General features: G+C 39.2%; 1 gene segment (V, D, J or C); it reads right to left on the bottom strand.

The window, feature by feature from the left end:
• Positions 1-8,185: 8,185 nt before the first annotated feature.
• LOC129686670 (immunoglobulin kappa variable 4-1-like) lies at positions 8,186-8,811 on the bottom strand. The segment is given in 2 exon segments: positions 8,186-8,580; positions 8,763-8,811. Coding segments are annotated over 2 exon segments (444 nt in total).
• Between the last annotated feature and the right edge of the window lie 8,182 nt (positions 8,812-16,993).

Genomic DNA, 16,993 nt, shown 5'->3' with positions numbered 1-16,993 from the left:
AGAGGACTCATATCCAGTATATATAAAGAACTAAAGAAGCTGAAAAGCAGCAAACCAAGTAATCCACTTAAAAAGTGAGGAACAGAGCTAAACAGAGAACTCTCTGTAGAGGAATATCAAATGACAGAGAAGCACTTAAAGAAATGCTCAACCTCATTAGCCATTAGGGAAATGCTAATCAAAACAACCCTGAGATTTCACCTCACACCCATGAGAATGGCCAAGATCAAAAACTCAAGTGACAACACATGCTGGAGAGGTTGTGGAGAAAGGGGAACACTCCTCCATTGCTGGTGGGAATGACAACTGGTACAACCACTCTGGAAATCAATCTGGCGCTTTCTCAGACAATTAGAAATAGTGTTACCTCAAGATCCAGATATTCCACTCCTAGGCATATATCCAAAAGATGTTCAAGTACACAACAAGGACATTTGCTCAACCATGTTTGTAGCAGCTTTATTTGTAATAGCCAGAACCTGGAAACAACCCAGATGTCCATCAATGGAGGAATGGATACAGAAATTGTCTTGTTTTTACATAATGGAATACTACTCAGCAATTAAAAACAAGGAAATCATGAATTTTGCAGGAAAATGGTGTGAAAAAAATCTAGAAAAAAAAAAACATCCTGAGTGAGGCATCCCAAAAGCAGAAAGACACACATGGTATATCCTCACATATAGAAACCTATAAGATAGGATAAACATATTAAAACATGTACACCTAAAGAAGATAAACAATACAGAGGTCCAGGGGTAAGGTGATCAATCCTCATCTAGAAAGACAAAGGGGATGGACATTGGAAATAGGAGAAAACAAGTAACAGGACAGTAGCCTACCACAGAAGGCACCTGAAAGACTCTACCTAGCAGTGTATCAAAGCAGATATTAAGACTTATAACCAAACCTTCGGAAGATTGTAGGGAATCATATGAAGGAGGGAGGAATTAGTATATCCTATAAGGGACAGGAAGCCCCACAAGGTCCAAATATATCTGAGGGGTCTTCTATGAGACTGTTTATCCAACCAAGAACCATGCATGGATATAACCTACAACCCCTGTTCAGACATAGCCCATGGTAGCTCAGTATCCAAGTGGGTTCTCTAGTAAGGGGGACAGGAATTGTTTCTGACATGAACTCATGAGTTTCCCCTCCTCCCTGAAGGAGGACCAGCATTGCTAGGCCACAGATAAAGACATCCTGAAGATACCTGATAAGCTAAAGCCAGACCAAAGGAGAGGAGGATACACTCTCTCAGTGGACTTGGAAGGGGAGAGGGAGGAGATGAGGGAGGGCGGGAGGGAAGGATTGGTTGGGAAAGAGGGAGAGGGCTACAGCTGGGATACAAGTGAATGTATAAAATTATTTAAAAATAAATAAAATATTTAGAAAAAATAAGTGGAATCTCATGAAACTGAAAAGCTTCTGTGAAAAGCAAAACCCACTGTCCTCAGAACAAAACAACAGCTTACAGACTGGGAAAGGACCTTCACCAACCCTATATCCGACAGAGGGCTAATATCCAAAATACATTAAGCAATAAAGAAGTTAAGAAGCAACAAATCAATTAATCCAATTAAAAAATGGGGTATGGAGCTAAAAAGAGAATTCTCTGTAGAGGAATAAAGAATGGCAGAGAAACACTTAAAGAAATGCTCAACGTCTAGTCATCTGGGACATACAAATCAAAATTACCCTGAGATTTCACCATACACACATCAAAATATATAAGATCAACAATGCAGCCACTTTTGATGAGAACTGATAGACTAAGATCAGAAAGAAGAGGAGAACCTCCCCTATCAGTGGACTTGGGGAGTGGCATGCATGCAGAAAGGGGAGGAAGGGTGGGATCGGGAGGGGAGGAGGGAGGGGCTTATGGGAGGATACAAAATGAATAAAGTGTAATTAATAAAAAATTAAAAAAAAAAAACTCAAGCGGACAACACATGCTGGAGAGGTCTTGGAGAAAGAGGAACACTCCTCCATTGCTGGTGGGAATGTAAACTTGTACAACCACTTTGGAAATCAATCTGGTGCATTCTAGACAATTAGGTATAGTACATCCTCAAGATCCAGCATACCACTCCTAAGTATATATCCAAAATATGCTCAAGTACACCAGGACATTTGTTCAACCATGTTTCTAGCAGCTTTATTCTTAATAGTCAGAACCTAGAATCAACCCAGATGTCCCTCAACAGAGGAATGGATACAGAAATTGTGGTACATTTATACAATGGAATGCTACTCAGCAATTACAAACAAGGAAATATGAAATTTGCAGGCAAATGGGGGGATCTAGAAAAGACCATCCTGAGTGAGAAGCAGAAAGATAGGCACACATGGAATATACTCACTTATAAGTGGATACTAGACCTATAAGATAGGATAAACATACTACAATCTCTACACCTAAAGAAGATAAACAAGAAGGAGGACCCAGGATAAGATGATCAATCCTCACTTACAAAGACAAATGGGATGGATATTGGAAGTAGAAGAAAACAAAAATCAGGACAGGAGCCTATCATAAAGGGCCTCAGAATGAGTCTGCCTAGCAGTGTATCAAAGCAGATGCTGAGACTCATGGCAAATCTTTGGGCAGAGTGCAGGGAATCCTATGAAAGAAGAGGGAGTCAGTGAGACTTGGAGAAGACAGGAACTCCACAAGGACCAAATATATCTGGGCAAAGGCACTTGTCTGAGACTGATTCTCAAACAAAGGATCATGAATGGATATAACCTAGATCCCCTGCTCAGATGTAGCCCATGGCAGCTCAGCATCCAAGTGGGTTTCCCTAGTAAGGGAAACAGGGATTGTCTCTGACATGAACTCAGTGGCAGACTTTTTGACCTCCTCACCACCCGTGGGAGGAACAACCTATCTAGGCCACAGAGGAGGACATTGCAGCCAGTCCTGGTGAGACCTGATGAGCTAGAGTCAGATGGAAGGGGAGGAGGACCTCCCCTATCAGTGGACTTTGAGAGGGGCAGGAAGAAGATGAAGGAAGGAGGGTGGGATTGAGAAGGAATGAGGGAAGGAGATACAGCTGAAAAAAGTTAAGGGTTATTGAATATGAATATTTAAAAAATCATTTGAAAATTCCAACACCCATTCATGTCTAGAGTCTTGAAGAGATCAGGGATACAAGGCACATAGAAACATAGTAAAGGCAAAATACAGCAAGCCTATAGCCAACATTAAATGAAATGGAGAGAAACTTAAATCAATCCTATAGATATCAGAAATAAGGCAATGCTGCCAACTACCATCATATCTCTTCAACATAGTACTTGAATTCCTTGCTATAGCTTTAAGACAATTAAAGACGATCATGGGGATTCAAATAAAAAAGGAAGAAATCAAAGTATCACTATTTGCATATGATATCATAGTATACATGAGTGACCCAAAGATTCTACCAGCGAATTCCTACAGATGATAAACACCTGCAGAAAAGTGGCTGGACAGAAAATTGGCTCAAAAGAATCAGTAGCCTTTCTGTATACAAAAGAAAAATGGGCAGAGAAAAAAATGCGGAAATAATACTCTTCAAAATACCCACAAAAAATACAATGTATGCTGGTGTAACTCTAAGCAAGTAAAAGACTTGTATGGGGGGGGAAAAAGCTTCAATTCTCTGAAAAGAAATTAAAGAAGATAAAAGAAGTTGGAAAGATCCACTATACTCATGGCTCAGTATGATTAACGCAGGAAAAATAACCATCTTACCAAAACCACTCTACAGATTCAATACAATACCAACACAATTTACCAACATAATTCTTTACAGACCTTGAAAGAAAAATTCTGAACATTATATGGAAATGAAACAGACTAGCTAAACAACCCTCTACAATTAAAGATCTTCTGGAGGTATCTCCATCCTTGATCTCAAGCTGTGTAATAGAGCAACAGAAATAAAAACTGTATCATACTGACATAGAAACAGATTGGTGGGTTAATGGAATTGAATCAAACACCCAGAAATAAACGCAAACACCTATAGACAACTGATTTTTGACAAAGATGCCAAAACCATACAATGGGGAAAAAAAGATTGCATCTTCAAAAAAATGGTGCTGGTCTAACTGAATGTCTACATGTAGAAAAAGGCAAATAGACCCATAGCTATCACCCTGCACAAAATTAAAGGGCAAGTGGATCAACATAAAACTAGACAAACTAAATGTGGCGGAAGCAAAAGTGGGGAAGAGCCTCAAACTCACTGGCACAGGAGACAAGCTCCTGAACAGAACACCAGCAGCTCAGACTCTATAATCATCAATTAATAAATAAGATCTCCTGAACCTGAAAAGTTTTGTGAAGCAAAGGACACTGTCAACAGAATAAAACAGTAGCCTACACACTGGGGAAAGATCTTCACCAATCCTACATCTGACAAAGGACTAATATCAAGCATTTATAAAGAATTCAAGAAGTTAGACACCAACAAACTAAATAATCCAAATTGAAAAAGGGGTACATTACTAAGTAGAGAATTCTCAACAGTGTAATATCAAATGGTGGAGAAATACATAAAGAAATGCCAAACATCCCAGGTTATCAGGTGTATGCAAATCAAAACGTCTCTGAGATTCCATCTGACCATAGATCAGAATGGCTAAGATCAAAACACAAGTGACAACACATGCTGGAGAGGACTTGGAGAAAGGAAAGCACTCCTCCATTGCTGGTAGAAGTGTAAACTTGTACAACCACTTTGCAAATAAATCTGGCTCTTTCTCAGAAATTTTGGAACAGCACTACTTCAGGATCCAGCTATAGAACTCCTGGGCATAAACCCAAAAGATGCCCCACCATACAACAAAGACATTTACTAAACTATGTTCATAGAATCTTGACTTGTAATACCCAGAATCTGGAAACAAGCTAGATGTCCCTCAATGGAGAAATGGACACAAAAATTGTGGCACATTTACACAATGGAATACTATTCAGCTATTAAAAACAAGGAAATCATGAAATTTGCAGACAAATGGATGGAAATAGAAAAGATCACCAAGAGTAAGGCAACACAGAAACAGAAAGAAATACATGGAGCACACTCACTTACAAGTGTATACTAACCAAATAATATAAGATAGCCATACCAAAATACAGATCTCAAAAAAGTAAACAACAAGCAAGGCCAGAGGGAAGATGCTTAAATCTCACTCAGAATGGCAAACAGGATAAACAACAAAAACGCTGGAAGAGAGGGAATAGGATGGAGGTCCTCTGAAAGGCTCCACCCAACAGGGATTGAAGCTGATGCTCAGAATCACAGCCAAACTTTGGGCAGAGAGCAGGGATTCTAATGGAACAAGTAGGGGAGAGAAGCACACAGAGGGACAGGAGCCCTTCAAGGACACCAACAAAGCTAAAAATCCTGAGCCCAGGGTGTCCTTCAGAGACTGATGAACTAACCAAGAACTATACGTGAGGAGGACAAATATCCCCTGCTAAGATGTAACTGATTGGTAGCTCAGTCTCCATCTGGGTTCCAAAGTAAGGGGAACAGGGGCTGCCTCTGACATGAACTCCATTGCCTGTTCTTTGATCATTTGTCCCTCATGATGTAGCCTTATTAGGCCCTCAAGAATGTGGATCCAGACAGTCCTGATAAGATTTCATAAGTATGTGGAGATGGCAGAGGAGGAGAACTCTCCCTTTGAGTAGACTGGAAGAAGGGTATATGCTTGAAGAGAAAGGGAGGGTGGGACTGGGAGGACTTGAGTGAAGGAGCTTCAATTGTATATATAATGAATAAATTGAAATAAATAAATGCATACATGCATAGAAAAAAGAAATAATACAAATATACACATATACATAGAAAAGAAAGAAAGGAAAACAAAATACTAGATAATCATAATATAATACACAGACCTAAAGAGCTAAATGACAAGGAGGATCCTAGGGAGGATGCTTAATTCTCATCCAGGATGGCAAATATAATAGACACTGGAAATGGTTGAAGACAGGAAACAGGATAGGAGCCTGTCATAAATGTCCTCTGAAGGACTCCACCCAGCATGGGATTGAAGCATATGCTAAGACTCACAGCCACTTTGGTCACAGGGCAGGAAGTCATAGGAAAGAGTGGAGGAATTGAAGGAACCAGAATGGACAGGAGCTCCATAAAAAGACCAACAACATGAAAAAATCTGAGTCCAAGGTGGCCCACAGAGACTGATGCACCAACCAAGGACAATGCATAAAGAGGACATAGAACACCTTCTCAGAAGTAGCCTATGGGCATGTCTGTCTCCATGTGGGTCCCTTGTAAGGGGAGCAGAGGCTCTCTCTGACATGGACTCTGTAGCCTGCTCTTTGATCACTTCCCATTGATAGGGGACATTGCCAGACCACAGAGAAAAAGATGCAGGCAGTCTTAATGGGACTTGATAGACTGGGGTCAAATGGTAGGGTCTCTCTCTTTCTGAGAAATAGAAGAGAATAGGGAAAAAGAGCAAGGGCAGGTGGGATTAAGAAGAGACAGGGAGGGTTTACAACTGTGATGAAAAGTGAATACTTATAAAAATAAATTTAAATTTAGAAAATGAGTTGAGACTCACCATCAGAATACAAAACAAGGAAGAGAGAATTTCAAGTCTTGAAAACAAGATAGATAAAATAATTTTCTCAAAGAAACCACTATGTCTAAAATAATATCCAGACACAAAACATGAAGAAAATCTGATACACTATCAAAAGACCAACCCTATGAATAGTGGGGATAAGGAAAGAAAGCAATCAGGTCAAAAGCACAGAAAATATTTTCAACAAAAACATAGAAGAATATTCCTCTATTCTAAACAATGATATTCCTGTCAAGCAATATACAAGACTCAGACAGAATACCAAATAAACTGAAACAGAAAAGAATTTTTCACAATACATAGCCATCATAACATGCAGCATATGGAGGGGTGGGTTATGAAAGAATTTAAGGAGAAAAGACAAAGTCACATATAGAGCAGGACCATTAAAATAACATTTTATTTCTCAGTGAAGCCCTTAAAACAAAGGTCCTGTAAGGATATTCTGCAAACTCTGAGAGACCACAGGTTCCAACCAACACTATTGTACTCAACAAATCTATCAATAACAACGGACACAGGAAGAAAAACACTCCACAATGACATGAACCTGCAGTCATAAGAATAAGGAATGATGAGATGTCAAGTGGAAGAAGCACAGGAGGAAGAATTAAGAAAATAAAAGGGAAAGTTGGAACCAGGAAGGCTTCCAAGAGTTAATGCCTATGTCAAGGAAGGTTATTAATAAGTATAACATCTACTATAATATTGAATTGAGGTTTTGGATCTATGTGAGAAGAGAGCTAAATCAGACACTGTTGGCAAAGAAAATACAGGAAAACTCAGTCACAACTGCCGTTCAGAGGAAAAAGTCCACTTCTCAAGGACTGAAACCTTAACCCCTTCAACGCTCAGGCTCCATGTTCAGACTGGACCTTGCCAAAAATACCTTGGACAACAACACAGAACAAATACACATATACTCTCTTTGTGCTTTCCTGAGGGCCTCAGAGAGAGCATTGGTTCTATTTATCTCTCAAAGTGCACCATGTTTGTTTTTTTTTTAATTTATAATGCCTTATGTATGTAGATGTATTTGAATCTATAAAAGACTCCAAGATCCCATAAACCAGCAAATGTGTCCAAATATTTACAAAGACTAATCAGCAAAAATCCTCTAAGCATTACACTGAATGAATGCTGAAAGTTTTTAAAGGGATTTAAACCTTACAGCTTGTATAATAAATCTTTGGACAACTCTGAAGGACTTGAATGCAAGATGACCATGGCCTAGGTCAAAAACCAATTGCTTGTGGATTCTTAATCTAAACTAATAATCTGATGATTCTGTATTCTTTGTAAATGATTTGAAATTCTATCAAATTTTATACAGATTCATTATAGCATAAAGGCTTAACATGGAGATATCTAAACCCAACATAACATTATAAACTTCACTGTTGTTTCCTCCTTTCAATGTATCCTCTCAGTGAAACACCAAACCTTCTAAATCCTTTCAGTTAGAGTCTCACTTTTTATCAATAAGCACCTGAGCTACAAACACTATGGAAGAATGGAGGCCATCACTTTATTAACTTTCTACTGAAGGATAGATCATGCATAACAGATCTCAAGCAGAAGGCGGAAGTGTGCAGGCCAATGGCTGTGTGCTGCAGGCAGGTGGTGAGACTCTCAAGGATGTTTGTGATGGAAGATGAAGCACTGTGGGAGGATAGTCATAATGCTGCTGACAGTAGTAAACTGCCAGGGCTTCACCCTGCACACTGCTGATGCTGAGAGTGAAATCTGTCCCAGATCCACTGCCTGTGAAGCAATCAGGGAACCCAGTGTGCTGATTGGATGCGTAGGAGATTAGCACTTTAGGAGGCTGCCTTGATTTTTGTTGGTACCAAGCTACATAGTTATCCACATTCTGACTTGACTTGCAGGTTAGGGTGATCCTGTCTCCTACAGATGTTGACATGACTTTGGGAGACTGGGTCATCACAATGTTACCCTGGGCACCTGCAATCAGAAATAGACAATGAGAATACACATATACACACAAAGAGTTCCTGATGCAAATTTTGGGATCAAATGCCTTCCCTAATGGCATTGCCTGCATACTATTGGATTCCTGTAGTAAATAGGTGTTTCTCTACAAATGAACTGTTTTAATGACATTCTGATACTCTTTAATGTCTCACCAGATATCCAGAAGAACAGGAATATGACGATCTGGGGCTGTGAATCCATCTTGGTGCTCCTGCTTCTCTGATGCATTTCAATTCTCACTGCAAAGGCCAGGTTTATAAATGATAGGCAGCTGGGCAGGCTTTTAGGGACCTATGCAAACTAGTCATCAAATGAGAAAGTAAATAGCTTGGATACTGTGGTGTGAGAGAATCCAGGTTAAATCTACAGCCAAAAATATCAAAGCAAGTAAACAACCTCTTGGGGTAAAAAGTCTACATAGAAGCTCAAGGACCAACTTAGAGCTCGCAAACCAAAAATATGGAGATGTGCTCATGAGAGACTTTTATAAAAAATATCAAAACCCTTTATAGCAAATGAATTTTACAGAACTAATACTGGAAAAATCTTTGATCACAATCCTGAGTAAACAATAAATATTCAGATCAACAAAAGCAGAAAAAAAACAGGAGAAAGGAGTAGAGGTGGTGAGAGAAAGGAAGGAAAGAAGAGGGTGGAGAGAAGAAGAGAGAAATCTGGATTGGGGAGGGATGTGAAATGTGAAGAGAAGTATTGGAGAAGATAAAGAAGAATAAACATCAAAACAGAAAGCTTTAGGTGTAGAGTGCCAGATCAGTAATTAAGAGCATTTGTTTCTCTTGTAAAAAGTACAGAGTGAGGTTTCCAGATCACTCTACATTTGTGAGCAGATAGGGAGAATTCAGAGCGGTTTGTGATCCATGAGAGAGAGGCAGACGTGGACATATGGCTGAATAACAACATATATGTAGCCTCTCATTTATGAATTTTATATTTTAAACATAATTATATTAACATGAACACAATTGTAGTGGGGGTATAGAAGGGGAACAAAGTGAGGAAAGAGACCTGTGGTAAATGAAACATGGAACAGAGAGAAAAATAAGGGTAAAGAGTCTGTCTTCTTTAGGATTACTATTGCTATGATAAAACATCATGACAAAAAGCAACTTAAAAATATGGGAAAATGTATTCTTCTTAAACTTACAGGTAACAGTCCACCATTGAGGGAAGTCAGGGCTGGGATTCAAACAGAAAAGGAACCCAGAGGCAGAAGCTGAGCAGAGGCCATTGAGGAGTGCTGCTTATTGGATTCCTCCTCATGGCTTGCTCAGGTTGCTCTGTTGCAGAATCCAGGGTCACCATCAGTGGCTGGAATTAAATTCAATGGACTGAATCTTCCCCCATCAATTTGTAATTAAGAAAATTTCTGACAGGCTTGCTCAATATCCAGTAGTACTAAAGCATTTTCTCAATTGAGGTTTGTCTTTTCTCAGATGATTCTAGTTTATGTCAATTTGACATAAAATTTCATTAGTACTGGGTATAACTAGGGTTGTGTAGCATAAACTTGAAAGAAGATTGCTTTCATAAAGTTCAACATTATGTGTAATGAGTATAGGCCAGGACAGTTAATTTGTCATCAAGTATAGGATGACAAGCAGGGTAAGTTGGCAGATGTTCTCTGGGGCTCTGCTGCTTTCCATGTGTGTTCTGTCCATATGCAGAACACATGGAATCTGTTGGATTTAGACAGATGAATGTGTATCAGTTTCATCGTTTACTTATTCAGTGTCTGCCACAATTTTGATGTATTCCTACATAGGTCAAGTGCATATTTATGTAAAATAATTGCTTGTGATTTCTGTGAGTACATTCAGTTTTACTAAATAACTCAGACACAAACAAGTTTTATATAAAGGTAATATATATTCATAGGTAATATCAGAAGTTCCATAAAGTAAGATCATTTAAAGATTATCTATTTAAAGAATAAGGATGTGGGGGCTAAGATGGCGGCGTCATGAGAACACTGCATCTGATGATCAGGACAACATTTTCCGTATAGTGACCAAGAGATTGAACTCTGGGCCCTAAAACAACAGCTGTTGTGTTTCCCAGGTGAGAGGAAACCCCCACAGTGTGGGAACAGGTCGGGTCCATGCTCAGGCCACCCAGCCAGAACACTGAAGAGATCCATGTTCTGGCAGGCGCTGGGTCGCGGGACCAGAGCCACACCCCTGCGTGCCCCGATCACCTTCCCAGTAAAATCTGCAAGTAACATATAATGGCAAACCTATTAGAAACACAACTGACTTTTCAACAGAGACTATGAAAGCCAGAACGACCTGGACAGATATCATGCAGACCCTGCAAGAACACAGAGGTCAGCCCAGGCTACTATACCCAGCAAAACTCTCAGTCCTTATAGACGGAGAAAACAAGATATTCAATGACAAAAACATATTTCAACAATGCCTACACACAAATCCAGCGTTACAGAAGACATTAGAAGGGAGAATATGACCCAAGAAAACTAGGTACTTTCAAGAAAACACAGGAAATAATTAAACTCACTACAGTAAAACAAAAAGCAACCAAGCACACAAATTTATGACCACAGCCAACATCAAAATCAAAGGATCTACCAGCCACTTGTCATTAATCTCTCTCAACATCAATGGACTCAATTCTCCAATAAAAAGACACAGACTAACAGAATGGATGCGTAAACAAAATCCAGCAATCTGTTGCATACAAGAAATACAGCTAAGTCACAAAGATAGACATTACCTGAGGGTAAAGGGTTGGAGTGTGGCTTTCCAAGCAAATGGACCCAAGAAGCAAGCAGGAGTAGCCATTCTAATAGGTGATAAAATAGACTTTCAACCAAAATTAATCAAAAGAGATGGGAAAGGACATTTCATACTCATCAAGGGAAAATTCCAACAAGAAGATATCACATGCCATACCTATGCCCCAAATACAAGGCACCCACAATTGTAAAAGAGACATTGATAAAACTTAAACCACACATAGACCCCCACACATTAATAGTGGGTGACTTCACCACCACACTCTCAACAAAGGACAGGTCAACAAGACAGAAATTAAGCAAAGAAACAATGTCTCTAACAGAGGTCATGAATCAAAAGGACCTAACAGATATTTACAGAACTTTACACCAAACTGTCAGGAGCCTTGACTCCAAGTGGCCAGCTTTGATATTTAAATCTCGGTAGAGAGATGACTTTCAGCAGGCCTTTACTAATGGCAGAGAATTCGCAAGTCCATCTCCTTTTGTTTGTGACAGCAGGTGGGATAGCTTGTGAGGGTCACACCTCTTCCTCTAGCTCCTTGTGCAAATTAACCTATTGTTCTGAGATGTTTCTACTCTGGCTCAGAAACTCTACAATAAAAAGACAGGCTGACAGTTAAGGAGAGGGAAGGCTGGAAAAAAAGACAGCTGGAGACAGAAAAGAAGGCTGGAGACAGAGGAGGCAGGCAGAGACTTGAGGCTTGCTGCTGACGCTGCTTGCTGCAGTAGTCTGCCTTTTGCCCTGGCTGTCGAGTCTGGACCTTTAAAAAGTTTCCTGTGTGCTGTGTGTTTATTTTATTAATTTTAATCCTCACGCCCAACTCAAGAACCGTTCGACTCTGCTCCACTGGCCCCAGAACCAAACACAAAAGAAATTACCTTCTTCTTATCCCCTCATGGAAACTTCTCCAAAATAGACTCTATGGTTGGTCACAAAGCAAGCCTCAACAGATAAAAGATTGAAATAATCACTGGTATCCTATCTGATCACCATGGCATAAAGCTGGACCTCAACAAAAGCAGAAGTAGAAATAAGCCTATGCACACACGGAAACTGAACAACTTGCTAATAAATGACAGCTGAGTTAGGAAACAAATAAAGATAGAAATTAAAGTCTTCCTAAAACTCAATGAAAATGAAGACACAACATACCCTAATTATGGGACACAATGAAAGCAGTGCTAAGAGGAAAGTTCATAGCACTAAGTGCCTTCAAAAAAAAAATTTGAGACAGCTCATTCAAGCAACTTAATGGTTCACTTAAAATCCCTAGAAAAAGAAGAAGCAGACACACCAAAAAAAAGTAAACAGCTGGAAATAATCAAACACAGGGCTGAAAACAATCAATTAGAAACAAATAAAACAATTCAAAGAATCAATAAAACCAAAAGCTGGTTCTTTGAGGAAATCAACAAGATAGACAAACCCTTAGCCAAGCTATCTAAAGGCAGAGAGACACCATCCAAATCAACAAATCAGAAACGAAAAGGGAGACATAACTACAGACACTGAGGAAATCCAAATAATCATTAGGAATTATTTCAAAACTCTTTATGCCACAAAATTTGAAAACCTAAATGAAGTGGACAATTTTCTTGATTGATTAGACTTACCAAAGCTGAATCAGGACTAGATAAATCAATTAAATAGTCCTGTATATCCCAAGAAAATAGAAGCAGTCATCGAAAGTCTCCCATCCAAAAAAAAGCCCAGGACCAGATGGTTTTTGTGCAGAATTCTACCAGACCTTCAAAGAAGAAGTAACTCCAGTTATCTTCAAACTATTCCACAAAGTAGAAACAGAAGGAAAATTACCAAATTCATTTTATGAAACCACATTCACCTTGGTACCTAAAGCACACAAAGACCCAACAAAGAAAGAGAATTTCAGACCAATCTTCTTTATGAACATTGATGCAAAAATACTCAAAAACTACTTGCAAACCGAACACAAGAACACATTAAAGATATCATCCAATTTGACCAAGTAGGCTTCATCCCAGGCATGCAAGTATAGTTCAATATACAGAAATCCATCAATGTGCTCCACCATATTAACAAACTGAAAGAAAAAAAAAACACAGGATAATCTCCCTTGATGCTGGAAAAGCATTTGACAAAATCCAACATCCATTCATATTTAAAGTATTGGAGAGATCAGGGATACAAGGCACATATCTAAACATAGTAAAGGTGATATACTGCAAGCCTATAGCCAACATCAAAATGAATGGAGAGAAACTTAAAGCAATCCCACTGAAATCGGGTACAAGACATGCCTGCCCACTCTCTCCATATCTCTTCAACATAGTTCTGGAAGTCCTTGCTAGAGCAATAAGACAATTGAAGGAGATCAAGGTTATACAAATTAGAAAGGAAGAACTCAAATTATCATTATTTGCAGATGTTATGATATTATACGTGAGTGACCCCAAAAACTCTACCAGGGAACTCTTACAGCTGATAAACACCTTCAGCCAAGTGGCCAGATACAAAATTAATTCAAAAAATCAGCAGCCCTCCTGTATACAAAAGACAAAAGGGCTGAGAAAGAAATTAGGGAAACAACACCATTCACAATAGCCACAAATGACATAAAGTACCTTGGTGTAACCCTAACCAAGCAAGTCAAAGACGTGTATGAAAAAAATTTAAAGTCTTTGAAGGAAGAATTAGAAGAAGATATCAGAAGATGGAAAGTTCTCCCATGCTCATGGCTTGGCAGGATTAACATAGTAAAAATGGCCATCTTACCAAAAGCAATCTACAGATTCAATGCAATTCCCAGCAAATTATCAACACAATTCTTTACAGACCTGGAAAGAAAAATTCTCAGCTTCATATGGAATAACAAAAAAGTCAGAATTGCTAAAACAATCCTCTACAATAAAAGATCTTCTGGAGGTATCTCCAACCTGATCTTAAGCTGTACTAAAGAGCAACAGTTATAAAAACTACATGGTATTGGCATAGAAACAGAATGGTGGATCAATGGAACTGAACAGAGGACCCAGAAGTAAACTCACACACTAATGGACACCTGATCTTTGACAAAGATGCCAAAACCATACAATGGAGAAAAGATAGCATCTTCAACAAATGGTGCTGGTCTAACTGGATGTCTACATGTAGAAAAATGCAAATAGATCCATACTTATCACACTGCACAAAACTAAAGTCCAAGTGGATCAAAGACCTCAACATAAAACCAGAAATATTAAATCAGTTGCAAAAAAAAGTGGGGTAGAATGTTAAATTCATTGGCACAGGAGACAATTTCCTGAACAGAACACCAACAGCACAGGCTCTAAGAGCAACAAAAAAATATATTGGACCTCATGAAACTGAAAAACTTCTGTAAATCAAAGGACACTGTCATCAAAACAAAACGACTGCCTACAGATTGGGAAAGAATCTTCACCAACTCTCTATCTGACAGAGGATTAATATACAGTATATATAAAGAACTAAAGAACCTGAATAACAGCAAACCAAGTAATCCAATTAAAAAACGGGGAACAGAGCTAAGCAGATAATTCTCTGTAGAGGAATATCGAATGGCAGAGAAACACTTAAAGAAATGCTCAATGTCATTAGCCATTAGGGAAATGCAAGTGAAAATGACCTTGAGATTTCACCTTACACCCATCAGAATGGCCAAGATGAAAAACTGAAGTGACAACTGGAGAAGTTGTGGAGAAAGGGGAACTCTCCTCCACTTCTGGTGGGAATGTAAACTTGTACAACCACTCTGGAAAGCAATCTGGCACTTTCTAAGACAGCTAGGAATAGTGCTTCCTCAAGATCCAGCCATACCACTCCTAGGCATATAGTCAAAAGAGGCTCAAGTACACAATGAGGACATTTACTCAACTATGTTTGTAGCAGCTTTATTTGTAATAGCCAGAAGCCGGAAACATCCTAGAGGCCCCTCAACTGGAGAATGGATGCAGAAATTGTGGAACATCTACACAATGGAGTATTACTCAGCAATGAAAAATAAGGAAATCATGAAATTTTCAGTTAAATGGTGGGACCTAGAAAGGATCATCCTGAGTGAGCTGTCCCAGAAGCAGAAAGACACACATGGTATATACTCGCTCATATAGACATATAACATAGGATAAACCTACTAAAAACTGTTCCTCTAAAGAAACTAATCAAGAGAGAGTACCCTGACTAAAATGCTCAATCCCCATCCTGAAAGGCAAAGAGGTTGGAAATCAGAAGAAGAAGAAAACAGGAAACAACCTAGAAACCTGCCACAGAGGGCCCCTGAAAACCTCTGCCCTGCAGATTATCTAAGCAGATGCTGAGACTTATGGCCAACTGTTGGGCAGAGGGCATGGAATCTTATGTAAGAAGCGGGAAATAGTAAGAGCTGGAGAGGAAGGGAACCACACAAGGAGAGTAACAGAACCAGACAATTTGAACACAGGGAACTTCTGAGAGACTCATACTCCTACTAACGAATATTCATGGAGATAACCTAGAACCCCTGCACAGATTTAGCACACGACAGTTCAGTGTCCAAGTGGGTTACATAGTAATGGGAAGAGGGACTGCCTCTGACATAATCTGATTGGCCTGCTCTTTGATCACCTCCCCCTGAGGGGCGAACAGCCTTACCAGGCCACAGAAGATGACAATGCAGCCACTTCTGATGTGATCTGATAGACTAAGATCAGAAGGAAGGAGAAGAGGACCTCCCCTATCAGTGGACTTTGGGAAGGGCATGCGTGAAGAAGGGGGAGAGAGGGTGGGATCCGGAGGGGAGGAGGGTGAGGCTTATGGGGGCATACAAAGTGAATAAATTGTAATTAATAAAAATAAATAAATAATAAATAAACAAAAATAATATGGATGATAAATATGAAAAGAAAATTTTTAATTGTTCCCAAACTACTTATTCTGCTAATGAACACAGCCATAAAAATGAGAATATTTTTTGTCAAATCACCATTAAAATCACGCTATCAAGAAGGGCAAAAGTAGTGGGAAATAAATATTTGATCTTGACTCAAAGTAGTATCTCCCATAAAAGATTAAAGGACATGTTGGCCCTTGAATGCTCTCCTAGACTTTCAATTCTAGTTGAGTATAGCAAGGCTCACTGTTCCTTGGACAGAGAGCGGAATGTTTGTTATTTGAATGTGGGTGCCCTTCTATTTGGGGCATAGATGTTCAGGATTTTGATGTCTTCTCGGTGGATTTTTTCCTTAATGGGAATGAACTGCCCATCTCCATCTCTTTTAATTAATTTTTGTTGAAAGTCTATTCTATTAGATATTACCATGGCAACTCCAACTTGCTTCTTGGGCCCGTTTGCTTGGAAAAACTTTTCCAGCCCTTTAGTCTGAGGTAGTATTGATCTTTGTTATCTATCTGTGTTTCTTGAATGCAACACAATGTTGAAATCTGTTTCTGCAACCATTCTGTTAGCCTGTGTCTTTTTATTAAAGAGTTGAGTCTATTGATGTTGATAGATATTAGTGACCAATGGGTGTTACTTCCTTTTATTGTGGAGTTGGCAGTGATAGTATGTTTGTGTGCTTGTGTTCTTTTGGTTTTGCTGTTGTGAAGTTATCTATAGCCTCTGTATTCTT

This window comes from Psammomys obesus, unplaced genomic scaffold (genome assembly GCF_907164565.1).
Source record: "Psammomys obesus unplaced genomic scaffold, mPsaObe1.curated_primary_1811, whole genome shotgun sequence".
In the NCBI taxonomy this organism is placed as follows: domain Eukaryota; kingdom Metazoa; phylum Chordata; class Mammalia; order Rodentia; family Muridae; genus Psammomys; species Psammomys obesus.
This window is presented reverse-complemented; position numbering and strand designations above follow the sequence as displayed.